This window comes from Semicossyphus pulcher, unplaced genomic scaffold, assembly GCF_022749685.1.
Source record: "Semicossyphus pulcher isolate SPU_LCO1_2020_fin unplaced genomic scaffold, fSemPul1.0.p SCAF_11, whole genome shotgun sequence".
In the NCBI taxonomy this organism is placed as follows: Eukaryota; Metazoa; Chordata; class Actinopteri; order Labriformes; family Labridae; genus Semicossyphus; species Semicossyphus pulcher.
In genome coordinates, this window is record NW_027211615.1 from 1619269 (window position 1) to 1636787 (window position 17519).

At 44.2% G+C, this 17519-nt stretch overlaps 1 protein-coding gene across 2 annotated transcripts; it reads left to right on the plus strand.

Moving 5' to 3' along the window:
- The first annotated feature begins 2404 nt into the window (after positions 1-2404).
- Positions 2405-16855, plus strand: cep85l (centrosomal protein 85, like). 2 transcript variants are annotated; one of them, XM_069683964.1, is made up of 13 exons: positions 2405-2453; positions 3312-3476; positions 3937-4754; positions 5370-5455; positions 6842-6959; positions 7071-7229; positions 7351-7503; positions 7982-8136; positions 10871-10988; positions 11130-11180; positions 12560-12667; positions 13210-13390; positions 15179-16855. In XM_069683964.1, the coding sequence occupies exons 1-13, from the start codon at positions 2405-2407 to the stop codon at positions 15343-15345; spliced, it is 2328 nt and encodes a 775-aa protein (XP_069540065.1). In that variant the 3' UTR covers positions 15346-16855. The 2 variants fall into 2 exon arrangements, with proteins under 2 accessions (XP_069540065.1, XP_069540074.1); XM_069683973.1 differs by having other exon boundaries at positions 7351-7488; positions 7985-8136.
- The last annotated feature ends 664 nt before the right edge of the window (positions 16856-17519 follow it).

The window sequence follows — 17519 nt, forward strand, 5'->3', positions numbered from 1 at the left end:
GTTGATTTGTGTTGATAGCTTGGTAGGATAGCAAAATTATTAAGCGCAATGATGGAGGGTGGAGATTTGGAGTATTTAGTAAAAAATTATTTTACTAAACTGCCTCTACAGCAGCAACTCCGAATTAAATCAGACAGCAGGCCAACACCAAAACTCGAGCTCCGTACTGAGAGGAAGAAAGGTTTTCGGACTTTCAATGAGTCCGCACTGAGTGGCTAGCTTGTAGCGCCAATCTTCAGCGGCTATTTTGCTGGCCCTGTCTCCTTTTTGACAAGGATTCCTGCTCTCTGAACTATCCCTGGGTTACCAAAGGGTCAACCGACCTTGCCAACCTGTCTCGGGCAATTGAAGGCACGGCAAATCCAAAAATCACATCGATTGTGCTGTGAAACAGAAGCTGTTTGGACGCGTCAGGGTTAATGAGGCTCTGGATTTGGCAAAAAGTCTGAGCACAAATAGGGTGAGCAAAACGCTTTTTTTCCCCTGTGTGCAGCTTAATAGTTACTGAACTGCCCAATTAGCATGTGTGTTATTTTTGATGTGATTATAGTCCTTATTGTGTCTTGCTTGCTTTGATTAAGCAGCATGTGAGTCCGCTGAAGTTGTTGTTTATTGTTGTTGTTTATGTGGAGAAAATGAGCACCACGGACAGCGGCCGTGACCGGCTGGGCGGTCTGAATACATGCACATGTCAGGTGTGCTGGTTATAGCCACTGGTACTGGGTTGTTGTGTTGCTGTATAATGAACATTAACATTTATTATTATATATATAAACGACAAGCAAAAGTGACAAGCATTTGTGTATCTCACATAGAGCGTACAAGTCGTGTTTGACGTGGACATAAAACTTAACGGCTTCTGATTGAGTGTGTGAATTAATTTGCATATTTCCAATATCATGTGTACTGTGCTTTAAGTAGCTGGTTGTGCTTTTGGGAGGGTGGTTGCTTAATGTGTGTGTGAGAGTGCGTCTGTGTGTGTGTGTGTGTGTGAGTGAGTGAGTGACTGAGGGAGAGAGAGAGAGAGAGCGCGCCGGTGCTCAAAGTGTCCGTTACATAACAAGTGTGTGTAAGTCCTGGTAAAATGATGCTGGGCGCTGTAATAGTTCATCTGACTACATGAAATAGCAACATATAAATAGCAACATACGATTTTCTGCCCCCACCCCCGTAGAACATACACAGCTTAGAGGTTGTGTCTCACTTGGCTTCCTCGGAAATTTTCCCCACGCCACGCCACTGCAAGAAGGCGGTATGATAGAGTGTGATAAATTAACCGAAACATGTGAAATGGCAATTACAATGTTTTACAGTGATTTTTAATGATACATTTTCGTTTCTTCTTTTATTTTTATTTTTATCAACGGATTCAGATTTGCCAGGTACATCACTATTACAGCAGCAACCTAAAGCTACCTAAGAAGCTTCTGAAAAACAACATACTGGTATTTGTCATCGATCCAGTGCACCTCCGTGTTCTATTAAAAAGTAATTTATTGTTTCATTAATTAAAAGATTTATTGCTAATAAAGTATGCCTTGCCATTCATTTTCATTCAGGGATATTGAAATGACTGGGGGGCCTTGAGTCCGTAGGCAGTGGTGGTTTGAGTTTGGGGGGGCCCCAGTGTACGATGTCGCTTAGGGCCCCAAAATGTCCAGAAACGGCCCTGGCTGTATGATGGAAAGCGACCCCCGGTGGTTCAGGGAGGTTTTCCTCCTCGGTCCTGTGAGGAACATTCCGCGCCGCGCTGTGCCGTGCTGGCAGTGATGTGAAGATTGGGAACGAGTCGTCTCAATTAGCCAGCTCTTTAAAGTGAAACATGGGAGCCTGCTCCTCTCCGAGAACTGATTTGTTTGATCAATTTTTAAACTTGCTTTAGTGAATTTAAACCTGTTTCTGTATCACATGCCAAATAAAATAAAATATGGTCAATATAGAGCAATGTTCAATACATTTGTAATACTGTGCAGCAGCACCTAGATGGAAAAGTGGCCGATGGCATTTTCAGCGCCATGTGCCACTGTGTGTGCCAGTAGTTCAGCGGTATGTGTCCATCACAGAGGTAGTAATTACCCATACTTTAGCCAAATGTTCCGATCACTGAAAAGAGCCGAATTTCCCATCATTCCAGCGCTGCGGCGGCGCAGCGGGGGAGGAGTCTGCTGACGTCACCCTTCACACTCAGAGGACGTTCAGCCCGGGACGAGCTGCCTCATTTACAGGAATCCGTTATTTACCCTGAGTATAAATGTGAGACGAACACAGACATGTTTTTCGATCTTTTACATGTTTCCGGTTTGTATTCGGTCCTCGTGTTTCCAGACTGCGGCCTTGTGTTTCTCCCTCCGGTCCTCTGCTCGGGCTGCCGTTGTTTTCCTAATTAAAGCCACCATCAGACACAATGTGGAGCAGAAGTGATTTTGAAGATGGATACGAGTCCAATAAAACGGGTAAGAAGCCCGTTAGAGAAACGCTGTGATGACTGTATGATTCTCGCGAGCTAGATGCAGTGATTGTGTAGTTAAAGGCCAGCAGCAGCTCCGTCAGCAGCGAGCACACAGCAGGAGGAAATGATGTGATACTGCGCTACAGTGTCACACCATCATGTCCTGTCAACAAACCTAGCGCATGAGGAAGAAGTGAATGTTTATGAGCTGCTGTCCTTCAGCCAGGTGTTCTTTTAAACTAGTTTTAATCAGCCAGGGCTAATGAAACAATGTGTAATAATTACTATTAATCATCAACATCACAGCACAGCACATGTATGCAAATGTTGGTAACTCTATTACAACGTCATATTGTAGGCAACATCAAACAAAGGCGAATAAAAAGGTTCAATATCTTATTCACTAAGATGTTATTCCTCCTGCTTTAAATCATTTGTTTAGAAGAACATTGTGTGTGTGATGGTTGTGCAATGAGTAGCACATGGCCGGATCACAATGAACAGTATAGCCAATAATCTTTCCAGAGATTGTGTAACATTTTCCCAGAAGGGTTTTACCTTAGTGCAAGCCCAAACCATATGGTAACAAGTACCAAAGATCAGAGTCAGATACACTCATCCTGTGTAACCGAACAGGGGTGAGATATGTTCCATGTACAAGTTTCCTAATATGTAAGTCAGTTTCTTTGAACTGCTTTCCAATTGTTCCAAAATATTAAAACACCAATCATGATCAAAATCAAGTTTGTTGCTCCCTGTAGTTATCTCAATCAACCACTGGTCTACCTGATAAACACTGTTTTTTCAAAACTGAATAACTTGTCTAACACATGTTAAAAAAACCAAAAACATTTATTTTCAGGCTCCAGCAGTGGCGGCTCTCCGGGGTTGGTCCACGGTCATGAATCAGCCTGGCACAGAGACCCCCCCGGCCCCGGGAACGTTATCCTGGGCGGGCGCAGACACAGCACAGTGTCCGACAGCGGGGACACGGGAATCGGCACTTACTGCTCCGACAGCTTGGAAGGTAGGACGTCCTGTCTATTCATTCTGCATCTATTGTCTCATACAAAAGGTTTAATCAGCAGGTTTAAATCAAAGAAGAGAGTGTGATGGATGTAACTGCAGCAGTGGTACGGTGTTACAGCAGTTACAACAAATCAAACAAACTTTGAAAGATGTGTTTTTATGCGTGCAGTATCAATGGTCAGAACTGCTGCCGAGCCACACTGTGCTGAATCAATAAATCAATGTTAAAATTAAGGCATTGATTGCTGTGACAAACAATTTGAATGTATGTATACGTGAATAACATGTTCATACAGACCAAAGATTGGAGCTATGCTTCCTTAGACCTTTCTTTAACCACATAAGCAGTAACTATGATTTAGATACTGACAACACAAGGTATTTTAGTCCCTAATAAGCGACCACCAGCAGAATGTGATCTCATGTTTATTAAGGTTTCTCTGTATGTCTTCCTGCAGACGACTCCAGCTCCAGCACCACGCCGTTGTGTTTCCAGCCTTTGTCCCAGAATCACCTGGGCCAAGATGAAGACGGCACCCCCAATGTCCTGGTCCTGCCCTCCCCATCCTCAGCATCCCCCAGCAGTGCGAGTCGCTGGAGCAGATCCTGCCAGCTGCTCACACCAGCCATGTCTCCCCTGAGTGCACCCAGCTGTCTGGACATGAAGGAACGCGGACCTATTCGGAAGTGGTCCTCTCTCACCAAACTGTCCTCAGGGGCTGAGAAGAGCTCCACTAGGATATCAGGCGACCAAAACAACCCGGAGTCTCGAGGCTCCCTGGACAGAGGTCTGCTGTATGGGTACAGAAAGGAACCAAGAGGTTCAAACGTGGACCTTTATCTACCTTTATCTTCCACCTCGCTCTGTCATACCCTGCTGCTGCGCTCACCGGGTGCTGCACCTGGATACCGCTACCACCACAGCAGCAGATCCACTGGTTTGGACACAGATCGGTCCATTTCCTCAGCATTGTCTTCACCAGTCAGACACAGCAGCCTGGACATGAACTATAGTGCTTTACCAGAAGCTAAACAGGCTCGGGGAGGTGGACAAGTGTATGGCCTCAGCTTACCCACACAGGGAGACTCGCTGCTGGGTCATCAGACCGACAGAAGCTCCCCCATTCAGCCCGCAGTCCGCACACAGATGTGGCTGACCGAGCAGATGGAGTACAGACCCAAAGCTGAGCGCGGAGGAAAACCTGGAGCAGAGGGCTGTGGAGGAGACGGCCTACTGTGGCAGCAGGGACATCAGCAGGAGCCCGGGCTTAACCAGGTGAGACAGAGAGAGAGAGTGTTTGAAAATAATGAGGTCAGGAAAAGAGATGAGGGAGTAAAGGTAGGAAGAAGCAGATGGAGAGAGAAGCTACATCCTCAAATATCTGTGGACTTCCAGTGTTTTTGAACAAAGGGCCATAAATGTACTTATTTTAAGGTCTAAATGACTTAAAAGTTTTAGATGTGTTTATCCTGCAGCAGTGAAACAGGCTGTAATGGCTGCAAAATAATCCTTGATGGATCAAAGTGCGTCCACTAAAAGTTCTTGTTGTTTCCACTGACAAGCTCAGATTGTTATTCTAAGTGTGTGCCAACATTACAGAAAGGATCCCTACAGAGATAGACCTTTTTGTTACAGAGGAAGATGATTGTTTTAACCACAAACAGACGTTACATCGCTCTCTGCAAACATACCAGACTCCATTGAGAAAAACAGTGATTTAAGCTCACAGGACAGGAGCTGCTGGTCTGCTGCCGCCTCCAGTTAGTTTGTGTTATTATGTGTTGCAAAAAAGATTGTGTTGGATCAGAACCAACCATATGAACACAGATCGTTACTTGACCTCATGATGAACTTGTGTGCTGTGTGTGTGTGTGTGTGTGTGTGTTCCAGATGCTGATGCAGAGCTCTCTTCCTGTCAACGCTTTGGTGAAGGTCAAAGAGGGGTTGTTGAGACAGAGAGAGCTGGAGATAGACAGGTACTGCAATGATACAATAAAACACATACAGTCGAAGCTGCATTTACTTAAAAAAAAAACAACAGATAAGATGCAGAAAAGAAGAGAGAAATGAGGTGAAGCTGGAGTGAACAGAAGTGATTGAGCACCTCAGAGAAAGAAAAGCAGGAGAAAATATCTTCATCTATTGTATGCGTTTTATTTTCTTATTTTTTCTTGTCTTATTAAAGTTTTATGAAGAATAACACTTCTTCTGCATATATAGTATATGTTTGTGCACATGTAATTTCTATTGACAGATTCTACACAGAAATGTAGAATCTGTAGGCAGGGACGTGGATTTCCGGGACGTCAAGTGTTCTGGTTTCCGTTTGTAGAACGCTTGTAGTCCGAGTAATATTGACCAATCACGTATCACGTAGCTTCTTCTGCATGCTAACAGCTTCTACAGCTAAAATTCAGCTTGAGATAAGTTGCCTGACGCTGTATCACGAAAGCCATTCAGCGCATCAGAAATGATGACTTGTTACTAATCTGCATCATGATGTTGTTATTTCAGCAAACTTAAAGGAGCTAAGAAGCCACTGTCAGTCAAAGCTGGTGTTCTCTGTAATCAATAGGAGCAATAATATTTGAAACTGGCGCCATAACTGTGGAGAGACGCTGAGTGAAATGCTACAGTTTCTCTGCAGGTGATGGCTCAGAGCGGTACAGAATCTGAAATACGACGAGAATATGCCGGTGGATTGTCTTAAAAAAATGTTGTCAGAGATTGGTGCAAATGTTAGGTGCTCTGCATCAACAAGTACAAGCGTCTCATATTTCTGAGTCTGATCTGATATTGTTATTTCCCTCAATAATTTAGCTGCACACACAAGCACATGTAAGTCATTAAATTCAGTCCATTGTGAATACGTCACAGTTCGTTATAAGCCTCAAGAAGCCTGCATCAGAGCTGGTCGTTCATGTTTGTTCTTCTTTAATATTTTACAAAAGAACTGATTATAAAACAGAAGAGCTCTCTGTCACCTTTCTGCCTCCTCCTGTGTTTGTCACAAATAACCTGATTTAAATGAATTCTGCTGACTTTTATTTTTACCTCCTCTTCACATATTTTGTGGTGATCACATTAATAAATTCCTGTTTCTCTCTTACACGGACAAGTAAACAACATTAATAGACAGGTTTAATGCTAGGTTTGTTATCATTCATGGTGTGAGAGGTTCCTCTGTGGGCAGGGCTTAGTGGCTGGTCCTACACAGACGGAGCTCAGCGGAGGGGAGGACAGACAGAGAGTGGACGATCACTCTGTGACAGCAGACATGAAAAGAGATCAGATCAGGGCATCAGTTGTTGTTGTGTTCTCTGAAAAAACATTTCCAGACGACTATGGGTGTTGTGTTTCAGACAGAAGCAGCAGATCCTGCAGCTCCACGCTCGGATCAGAGAGAACGAGCTCAGAGTGCAGCAGGTCCTGCACAGCCAGAGGAACTGGTTCGACAACACCCACATCCTGAATACCAAGGTGACACTTTATACATGTTAGGTCAAGAATAAACATCCAGATGTGTCATTTTATCATCACATTTTATTGATACATATAAACATGACAAAACAAGTCCTGTGTGTCCAACAGGAAACAGCCATGAGGACGCAGCCGTCTGATAGGCTGTGCTGTGATGAGGAGCTGGGCAGGAAGCTGGCTGTGGCTGAACTGGAAGTCCTTCATTTGAATGACTTCTTCAAGCAGGTCACACAGAAATACACGGAGGACATCAGGAAGCTGGAGGAGAAGGTGCAGCAGAGAATCAGACACAATCATTAGCATGCTGTTTCCTTTGTTCCCACCATGATAGAGGTTCATTTATGCTTATACCACATGCTTGTGCTCATACGAGGGGTTATTTTGTGGGCAGGTAAAGACAAGGGATCGCTACATCAGCAGTCTGAAGAAGAAGTGCCAGAGAGAGAGCGAGCAGAACCAAGAGAAGCAGCAGCGCATCGAGACTCTGGAGAAATACCTGTCGGACCTGCCCACGCTGGACGAGGTGCAGGTACAGGCCAAACAGGTACACACACGCACACGCACACACACACACACACACACACACACACACACACACACACACACACACACACACACACACATACACACACACAGGAGGGAAAGGTTATATCCTGGGGAAGTTTGATACAGGATTAGAAAAGCTGGCTTATCCATACAATGCTGCTGATTTGCAAGATAGTGATGGTTTCACTGGACAGAAGTAAAAAGGTCAATGATTGGTTCCAGTTTCAGGGTGTGACCTACCGGGGAGCCAAGGGGAGCCTAGCTCACAGACACGAGCTCCCCTGAAGACATGATTTGTGAAATTTTAGGGGGAAATACTCACAACATTTGCTATGTTCACCATGCTTTGGTTTTAATTTTATTTTCTATTTATTCTGTATCTTTATCATAATTGATCATGCTTAAAATGAGGCTATTATTGATGTATGATTCATGCATATGTCTGTGTATATGCGTGTGCGTGTGTGCGTGCTCAGCAGGAGGAGGTGCAGCAGAAATCCAAACACCTGGAGAGAACCATGTGTCGGTTGGAGAGCAGCCTGCAGGAGGGCTGTGCTCTCCTGGAGGAGAAAAACATGAAGATTGAGATGCAGACGAGGAGAGAGAAGGAGCTCATCGCCTCCGTGCACAGGTACTGAACAGAAAAGCCAATGCAGCCAAGTGTCTTAAACGTGCATTCTTTCTGTCCAGCAGGGGGCGACTCCACTGGTTGTAAAAAGATGTCTGATCCTATAGAAGTCTATGAGAAAATGGTCCTCCTCCTCTCCTGATTTATTCCCTCAGTAAACATGTTTCTAATGGGTTTATGGTCTCAACCTCTAGTCTTCTTCAACACAGCATGATGTTCATTTAGTCAATGCTGCTCTAATTAAGAAGCTGTGTCCCAATCCAGGGGCTGCAGCCTTCGAAGGAGGCAGTCTACGGAGGATGAGTCATTCGTGGCCTGCGTAGATGTTATAGCTGAACTGAAAGGAGATGGTCTGGGCTATGCAGGATTTCCTGTTTGCGTCACCAGCTGCTCCTGCCCTTACCATTGCATCACCAAATGCTGCTCCTATCGCCTAGCAACAGGTAGCTAGCTGGCTAACTAGATAGCATAACTAACGTCACGTAACTTAACTTATTATTTTAAAGGTGCCATATATAACTTTCAGAAAATCCTCATTCCTAGTGACATGGTCAGACGTTGAGGGAACTGCAGTCAACCTTCTTGTACTCGCATGAAACTGAGCATGCTCAGTCTCAGAACTCACCGGCTCTGTTTACTTTACACTGACGAGACGTGTTCATTGACCAGCATCATGTTGTCCAAAATCAACACTGTCATAATACCTAAGTTAATATCATGTAAGGTGGCTAAGTTATTTGTCAAGCTAGACTGACAACAGTGACATACACACTCGGATAGTATTTTCATAACGTTAGCGAGCATGCTAAGGTTAGCCAACTAGCTCTAACATAAATACACTGCATGACTCTGGGATTGTGCTTTGTAACCAAACAGCAAATTACGCCGGCGAACCAGCAAATCATCACAAGCATCAGTGAACATTAGCCAGGCAGGGCAGGGCGGCTGGAGAGAGCTGGGATGAAGCTCTTGTGCTGTGAGAGAAAAAACGCTGCACCCGCGTGTAGTGCTGCACGCGGGTTTTGTGTCTATGACAACAATAAGTTGTGGGTCTGTTTTGATCCCCAAAAGCAATGGAAGGTCTCCATGATCTGCATGCCCTGCCACTAAAGGAAAAAGAGATGTAGTTGTTAATGATTTCTTTCCAAACCGCTCATGTTTTGTTGATTGGTCCTGGTGGTTGATGAGACAGAGAGGTGTTGAAAGTCTGAAAGACACAGAGGTGTGTCACCTCAGAAAACTGTTGCAGAAGGTGAAAGCACAAATTAACAATGCATCAAAGAAATATGCAGCCAGAAACATGTTACGCATATTTTTCCTTCCTCTCATCTATTTTTGATCATGAGCAGTTTCAGAATCTCATTTCTAAATCTTAATGGAGCAAGAGATGTCAGAAGAGACAGCACCAGGGAGGTTACTGGAACTTCAAAAACACCTGTCATTTTGATAAATGTATATACTCCAATGAATCTAGGTGACACGTGTTTTTCTATAAAAACCAGCAAACACACTTTCAGGTTGTGCTTCAACAGATAATTTAATAATAGGAAGGAATTTGAATTGTACAGTTGATGATTTGGAACCTAATGATCAGTCAAGGAAAATTTTAAAGGTATATTTGAGACCTATGAGTCATCTTACGTGTGGCGCTCTAAACATGGTAACACTTGACAGTATTCATGGGCCCATGCTAGAGACAACTACATCTCTTTAGCGAGGTTGGACAGATTTTGTTGTTCTGAACATCATTTACAAATATTTTTTCTTGTGTCCAGAAGGATTTTCAGATCACGGTTTGTTAGTCGGAAATGTTCTTATAAATGGGGTAAAACCTAAGAGTACATCACTTTAACACTGTGTTGATAAATGATGGTCTGTTCAGAAGGTGTTTTAACTTTTTTTGGAGTCAATGGAAAGTTAGAAAATCTCAATTTACATCTTTACAGCAATGGTGGGATATCGGAAAAATACAAATTCAACAGTTTTGTTGTCAATATAATTTCAATGTCACTCAAGAGACAGACTTTAAGTGCATCCACAGGAGATGGAGGCCACATTCAGGCACTCAAAGTAAAAACAGCTGCTTTGGCAGATCTGCTGAGGATGAGAGCGTCTACATTTTTCTTCAGCCTGGAAAAGAAAATGGTCCGAATCGACTCTTAACGATGATGGCGATGATCATATCGCAGGTATGAGCTGAAGATAATGCAAGACCTATCACGCCCACTAACACTGCAAGAACTACAGGTGGGCCGTATGGAGAATGGCAAAGCGCCAGGAATAGATGGTCTTCCTGTAGATTTGTATAAATCCTTCTGGTCCACTTTGGGAGAGGATTTTTTAGAGCTCTTAAGTGACAGTCTGTCCAGAGGGAGATTATAAAATGCTATCTAAAGTGTTGGCCAACAGGTTAAGAAAAGTGGTGGAGCAGGTTATACAAGATGCTCAATCGTACTGCATCCCTGGCAGATCTATAAGGGATAATATATCCCTGATTTGAGACAGTTTGGAAGTCTCTAGCTCATTGGATTTGAAGTTTGGTCTGATTTCCCTGGACCAAGAAAAGGCATTGATGGGGTGGAGCACCAGTACCTGTGGAACACCTTTGAGGCTTTTGGTTTCTCCTCTGGCTTCCTTTTGGTTAAATCTCCTTATTGTGACATTGACAGTGTGTTGAAGGTAAACGGTGGTTTAACCTCTCTCTCTCTCTCTCTCTCTCTCTCTCTCTCTCTCTCAGTCTGCAGCAGAAGGTGCAGCAGTGTTTGGATGACGGGGTGAGGTTACCGGTTCAGGACCTGAAGTGGCTCGAGGTCGAAAACTCTGAACTTTTGGAGCAGCAGGACCACAGCAGCAGGGTAGCATCCTGAATACACACACACACACACACACACACACACACACACACACACACACACACACACACACACACACACAGACAGACACAGACAGACACACAGAGAAGAAGCCTTTAACATGTGATCTGTGCTTCCCAACAGCTGATCAGACAGCAGGAAGAACAGATTGAGAGGCTGACATCCAAACTAACAGTACGGTAACACACCTACACACACAAACACACACACATGCAGCTTCTCATGTTTGTAAACAGAAACAAACACTTTTTATGTTTTATGTTAAAATGTGACATTATAACCTGATACATGATCATTGTTCCAATGAGGTCAAAATAAAGACTATATGAAACATGTAAAGCATGATATCAGATGAAACCCATCCACTAAAGTCAACACAGAGCAGTTATCAGTGATAGTGGGACTAATTAAAGGCTGCATCCAGATTCTCTAGCTGGAGCCTCATATAAAGCAGCCGCCGTGTCATCATGAAGGCGTGTCTGTCTGCCTGAATCCATTTGAACACAGCATCATTCAACCAACCAGAGGGCTGCACTACGAAGTTCAACATACCCAGGCTTCCTTTACTTCAGCTGGCTCGACAAAGCCTCGAGCACCAGTTGGAGAGATCAGGTGTCATGAAGACGGTTATGAACTTCCTCTGATTACTCAGGCTTTCTGCTTCAAGCTCTGAGCGCGCTCACAGAAAGAGGAGCTCAGAGTTTTTATTGTCAGAGATCTTTTTTTTGCTCGTCGACGTCTCGTCTTCATCGTGGAAAAAAGGTCGTTGACGAACATTAATCATCATAATTTCTGTTGACAAAACTAAAACTTCTTCAAACTAGGGGTGAGCGATATGGCCGAAAAATTATATCAGGATATTTCACAAAATTTTGCGATAACGATATTCTTGACTTTGTGATTTCAGTGAGCAGCATTTATTCATGCAAACAAAATAAAGTGCTTCCAGTGAACTACGGGGGTCTGGGGGCAAATTTGGGCTGTAAAAGCCCAAATGTGATTGCTTCTGGCACATTTCAAAGGAGATACGTTTTAGCCCGCAACGCAGTCAGTGTTTACATGTGGATCTTCTTACTTATTAATAAGAGGTTTTTGATCTGCCACTGTAACAACAGTCCCTGTATGTTTATCTTTGAATCAGTAAATAGCAAAGCTGCTCGCTTTATTACTCTCTATATGGCTATGCTACAAATGTCAATGAGATCTGAAGAGCAATAAAGAAGAAAAGCTAAATGCAGGCTTTATTAAAGGTATTCATGTTTTCATTCATTAAGCTCATAAACGTCTGCGTGAGTATTGGGAAAACTTTTTAACGCTGACTGTGCAGGCGTCACGCCGCTGCTACTGAAGCAGCACGTAATGACAATGACCACTCTCTGTGCAGTAAAATGCAATTGTTCTTCTTGTCTTTAATTCTTCGGCTAACAGCAGAGACACAAACAGAGGTGGTTAAATATTCTGAAATCACTGGATGAACGACTTCACAGTGAATCTCCTTTTATTGAAGAAACATGTCGTCTGTGTGATAACTCTGTCTGTTTTCTGTGCTTCAGGCTGTCAGTTCACGACTGCAGAAGCAAAGAGGCGCATCTCTTCTGCAGCAGACTCTTCCACTCAATCAGGAGGACAACCTGGACCCCCTATCCAGAGCCCCCCCGCAGGTATCACTGTCTGTCTGTCAGAACACAGTATGTGCTGGGGCTCGATGTGGTTACTGATCAGTTCCAGTGACTGTTGTTAATCAGCACCAACTTATCGTAAACACAATGTGATTGTCAGTGACTAAATGAACATCATGCTGTGTTGAAGAAGACTTAAAACTAGAGATTGAGACCATAAAGTCATCAGGAATATGTTTACTGAGGGAATACATCAAGAGAGAAGGAGGACCATTTCTCATAGACTTCTATAGGATCAGACTTCTTTTTACTACCAGTGGAGTCGCACCCTGCTGGATGTTAGAGAGACTTCTTACATACAGTCATGAGATGGACAACACAGAATATTCCTGAAGCATAATATGGCAGGAGCCATCATGCTGAGCCCTCTGTATTTTATGGAAAGGTAGAAGCTAGTTAGCTTAGCCTGCTAACACAAGATATTTGGACCTGAACAGAAAGTAAGCCCTGTTTCTATTAGGTGTATTTTATATCTGCGGCCCTTAGTGGAAACTAAAATGTGTGCCCTTGTTCCCCCTGAGCAGCAGCAGCAGGTGGAGGAGGGGCCGCCTGTGCGTCCTGTGTCCCAGGTGGAGGTGCCAGAAGTGGGCAGACTGCTGAAGGAGATGTCCCTGTGTCTGCTGGACCTGCAAGCGCTCTGCAGCATCCTGGCTCAGAGAGCGCAGGGGAAGGAGCCCAACCTGAGTCTGCTGCTGGGCATGAAATGTACACACACCAACACACACACACACACACACACAAACCAAAGCATTTTAACACAGGTAACAAACAGTAGGTGTTGTCGTTCTAATCAGCACAAAGACTAAGGTATTTTTTGATTTGATGGGATTTCACTTCAATCCGTCTTGCATCTGAAGATGTTCACATACAGAACAAAACGCATAAAGGGAGCGACATTAGAAATCAGAGTCTGTAGTGCTGACCTAATCAGCTGGTGGCCCATGGGCCTTTTAATGATCTTAATCCAGCCCAAACTCCATTGAGTCATTTTACCTGCAGAGTAACTGGTCTATTGCTGCCTGTTGTCAGTTCACATCCAACACAATATTTATGTGGCACACAATCACACAAACAATCCCACTGAGGCAGCAGCAGACCAGCAGCTCCTGTCCTATGAGCTTAAATCACTGTTTTTCTCAATGGAGTCTGGTGTGTTTGCAGAGAGCGATGTAACGTCTGTTTGTGGTTAAAACAATCATCTTCCTCTGTAACAAAAAGGTCTATCTCTGTAGGGATCCTTTCTGTAACGTTGTCACACACTTAGAATAACAATCTGAGCCTGTCAGTGGAAACAACAAGAACTTTTAGTGGACGCACTTTGATCCATCAAGGATTATTTTGCAGCCATTACAGCCTGTTTCACTGCTGCAGGATAAACACATCTACTGAAGATGATTTAAAAGCTTTTGTACCTGTTCGTCATTAAGACCCAAATATGTGTGAATATTGGGCCCACATTTAAAAATAACAGAATTCCCCTTTAAAGCTACAGTAGGCACCCTAAATTCATATGAATTTGTTTAAAATAACAAATGATCATTGCATTTTCCTAACAATGTTAAATTGAAATGATGTTAAATGTTGATCTGCTTCGAAGAGAGCCCTAAATAAAAAGAGGCATCAGACTGGGGGGAGTAAGGGGCTGAAGAGCTAAGTGATAAAGAGGTTGCCCTGTTCCCTCTTGACAGGTAGCGGTAGCTCTTACGGTAAGAGCTAACAGTAGCACTAAGCTCCAACACCTGGAGGTAAAAAGGTGGTCCACAGCAACAATCATAACTATAATGATAACTTTACTAGTATTTGAACATTTTGCCAGAGATAAAGTGAACTTTTTGGAATAAACAGAATCTCTCAGTGATACAGAGCGGCCGAATGTTTTTTACATTGAAATTTTCATGTTGTTTACTGCCACTTTAAATAGAAAAACAAAAAACACTTAGTAGTGTGCTATTAGCCTCAAGCTGCTGGCTGATGTTTGGTTCCAGGTTATGTCAGAGTTTAAGATCAATCTGTGTGTGCAGTTTAGAGCAGCAGTTTATCTGACCAGTCCAGACTCTGTGTGTGTGTGTGTGTGTGTGTGTGTGTGTGTGTGAAGTCATTAAGCTTTAGATGTTTGAGGGTTAGTTGTTGTTTGGGAAGTTGACCAACCCGCTAGGCTAACAGTTCCCCCTGCTACCAGTCACAGTATGCTTTCATCTCACTCAAACACTCAGAGAAAATATTTCATAAAGTGTAAGAGGATTTATTAAATGAGCAAACACTTCACAGTCTGCCTGTGTGTGCAGACATGGAAATATTTCACCAGTCTGGTCATTTTTTGTGAGCTATATGTTTATGTATTCTTTCTTCTGTAACCAGTCTGACCAGTTTGGTTCAAATCTTTGCTTCACTTACCTCAGCTTGTTTCTGAATGTATTCACTGATAGTCTGATTGTTATTATTTGTATTGTTGACATGGTGACTTTACTCTGTGTTTTTTGTGTCTGTGTGCAGCTCTGAGTGTGTCTGCAGAGGAGAGCGACTGCAGGCAGTTGGAGGAGGAGGAGCTCCGGTTTAAGCTGCTGGAGGTCAACCAGCTAAGGAGAGACATTGATGAGCTGAGGAAGAGCATCTCAGATCGCTACGCCCAGTACATGGGTGACAGCTGTGTCTCCCAGTGACAACCAGAGACATCCAGAGACACTTCCTGGAAACCCTGTGACACCCAGAGACACCAAGACACACCCAATGAAACCTGATCTGACCCCCTGTCTTTTTAACTCTTTTATCTCTATAGATAACCACATAAGGGAAATATTAACTTCAGGGTCAGTAACCCAGAGACACCTCCTGACACCCTGAGACACTTCCTGACACCCAGTGACACCCAGAGACACTTCCTGACACCCTGAGACATCCAGAGACACCTCCTAACACCCAGGGACACCTAGAGTCATCCAATCATGCCCAGAGATACCTCCTGACACCCAGAGACCGCCAGAGACACCTCTTGACACCAAAAGACACCCAGTGACACCCAGAGACACTTCCTAACACCCTGAGACATCCAGAGACACTTCCTGACACCCAGAGACACTTCCTGACACCCTGACACATCCAGAGACACTTCCTGACACCCCGTGAAACCCAGAGACACCTTCTGACACCCAGAGACATCCAGAGACACTTCCTGACACCCAAAGACACCTCCTGACACCCACTGTGGCCAAAGACACCTAAAGACACCTCCTCACACCGAGACATCCAGTGACACCCAGAGACACTTCCTGACACCTTGTGACACCCAGTGACACTTCCTGACACCCAGAGACACCTCCTGACACCCAGTGACACCCAAAGACACCTCCTCACACCTTGTGACACCCAGAGACATCCAGTGACACCAAGAAACACCTCCTGACAGCCTGTGACACCCAGAGACATCCACTGACATCCAGTGACACTTCCTGACACCCAGTAACACCCAGAGACACCCCCTGACACCCCAAGACACTTCCTGACACCCTGTGACACCCAGAGACATCTACTGACACCAAGTGACACTTCCTGACACCCTGTGACACCCAGAGACACCCCCTGACATCCTGTGACACTTCTTGACACCATGTGACACCCAGTGACACTTCCTGACACCCTGTGACACCCAGAGACACCTCCTGACACCCAGGGACATCCAAAGACACCTCCTCTCACCTTGTGACACCCAGAGTCATACAGTGACACCCAGAGACACCTCCTAACAGCCTGTGACACCCAGAGACACTTCTTGACTCCCTGTGACACCCAGAGACATCCACTGACACCCAGTGACACTTCCTGACACCCTGTAACACCTCCTCACACCCAGAGACACCTCCTGACACCCAGAGACACTTCCTGACACCCTGTGACACCCAGAGACACTTCCTGACTCCCTGTGACACCCACAGACACTTCCTGACTCCCTGTGACACCCAGAGACACTTCCTGACTCCCTGTGACACCCACAGACACTTCCTGACTCCCTGTGACACCCAGAGACATCCAGTGAAACCCAGTGACACTACCTGACACCCAGTGACACCCAGAGACACCTCCTGACACCCACAGACACCCAAAGACACCTCCTCACACCTTGGGACACCCAGTACAGACCAATCATGTATCAGCAGGCTTCAGTGTATGCAAGAAAGCAGGCGGGACGTAATGATTTTATTAATCTCTATTAACAGTCTGCATTCAAGTTCAGCTAACATCAGTTCTAGATCACAAATTTCAACTTCAAAAACAAATCTGCTTGACACTTTGTTGTGAGAGCCGTTCATCGTTTAGATTTCCTGACTCCGCCCTACCTTCAACAAACATGTGAAAGCAGAGAAGTTGGTCGCCGTTTCCAGAAGCTACATCGCCCTCAGACGATAGCCTGGGGGTTATGAAATGAGTGTTTTATAAACACAAAATACAGTATAACTTTATATATGTATACTATTTGAGGGTAAAGACCTGACTGAAGTCAACCACAGGACCCGTTTTTAATTTATGATTAATATGAAGATAAATATTTTACTAATCACTCATCAGGTGACAGACAGTCGCCATGTTGTGCTTTATCTGTCCCTCTATAATTGTCCATGTTTCCATGGTTACAGTCAATCCTGCAGCCAAAGAAGCTGAAAGAGGAAACGGCACATGCACTTTTTATAAAACTGTTCTGTGCAGCAGCTTAGAGGACCGATTACAATAATATTATTCTGTCTGCATTTATATTACTATGACAACCAGAACAAAGGGACTGTCTTTGTTACATTTGTGTGTGCATAAGTGTGTGTGTGTGTGTGTGTGAATGATTTAACAA

What these genes read in the sequence shown, in the direction of transcription:
- cep85l (XM_069683964.1), top strand. Translation starts at nt 2,405, where the DNA reads ATGTGGAGCAGAAGTGATTTTGAAGATGGATACGAGTCCAATAAAACG. An exon ending in AGGAGCCCGGGCTTAACCAG is followed by an intron (nt 4,755 to 5,369) that starts GTGAGACAGAGA and finishes TGTGTGTTCCAG; the next exon opens with ATGCTGATGCAGAGCTCTCT. An exon ending in GGCTGACATCCAAACTAACA is followed by an intron (nt 11,181 to 12,559) that starts GTACGGTAACAC and finishes TCTGTGCTTCAG; the next exon opens with GCTGTCAGTTCACGACTGCA.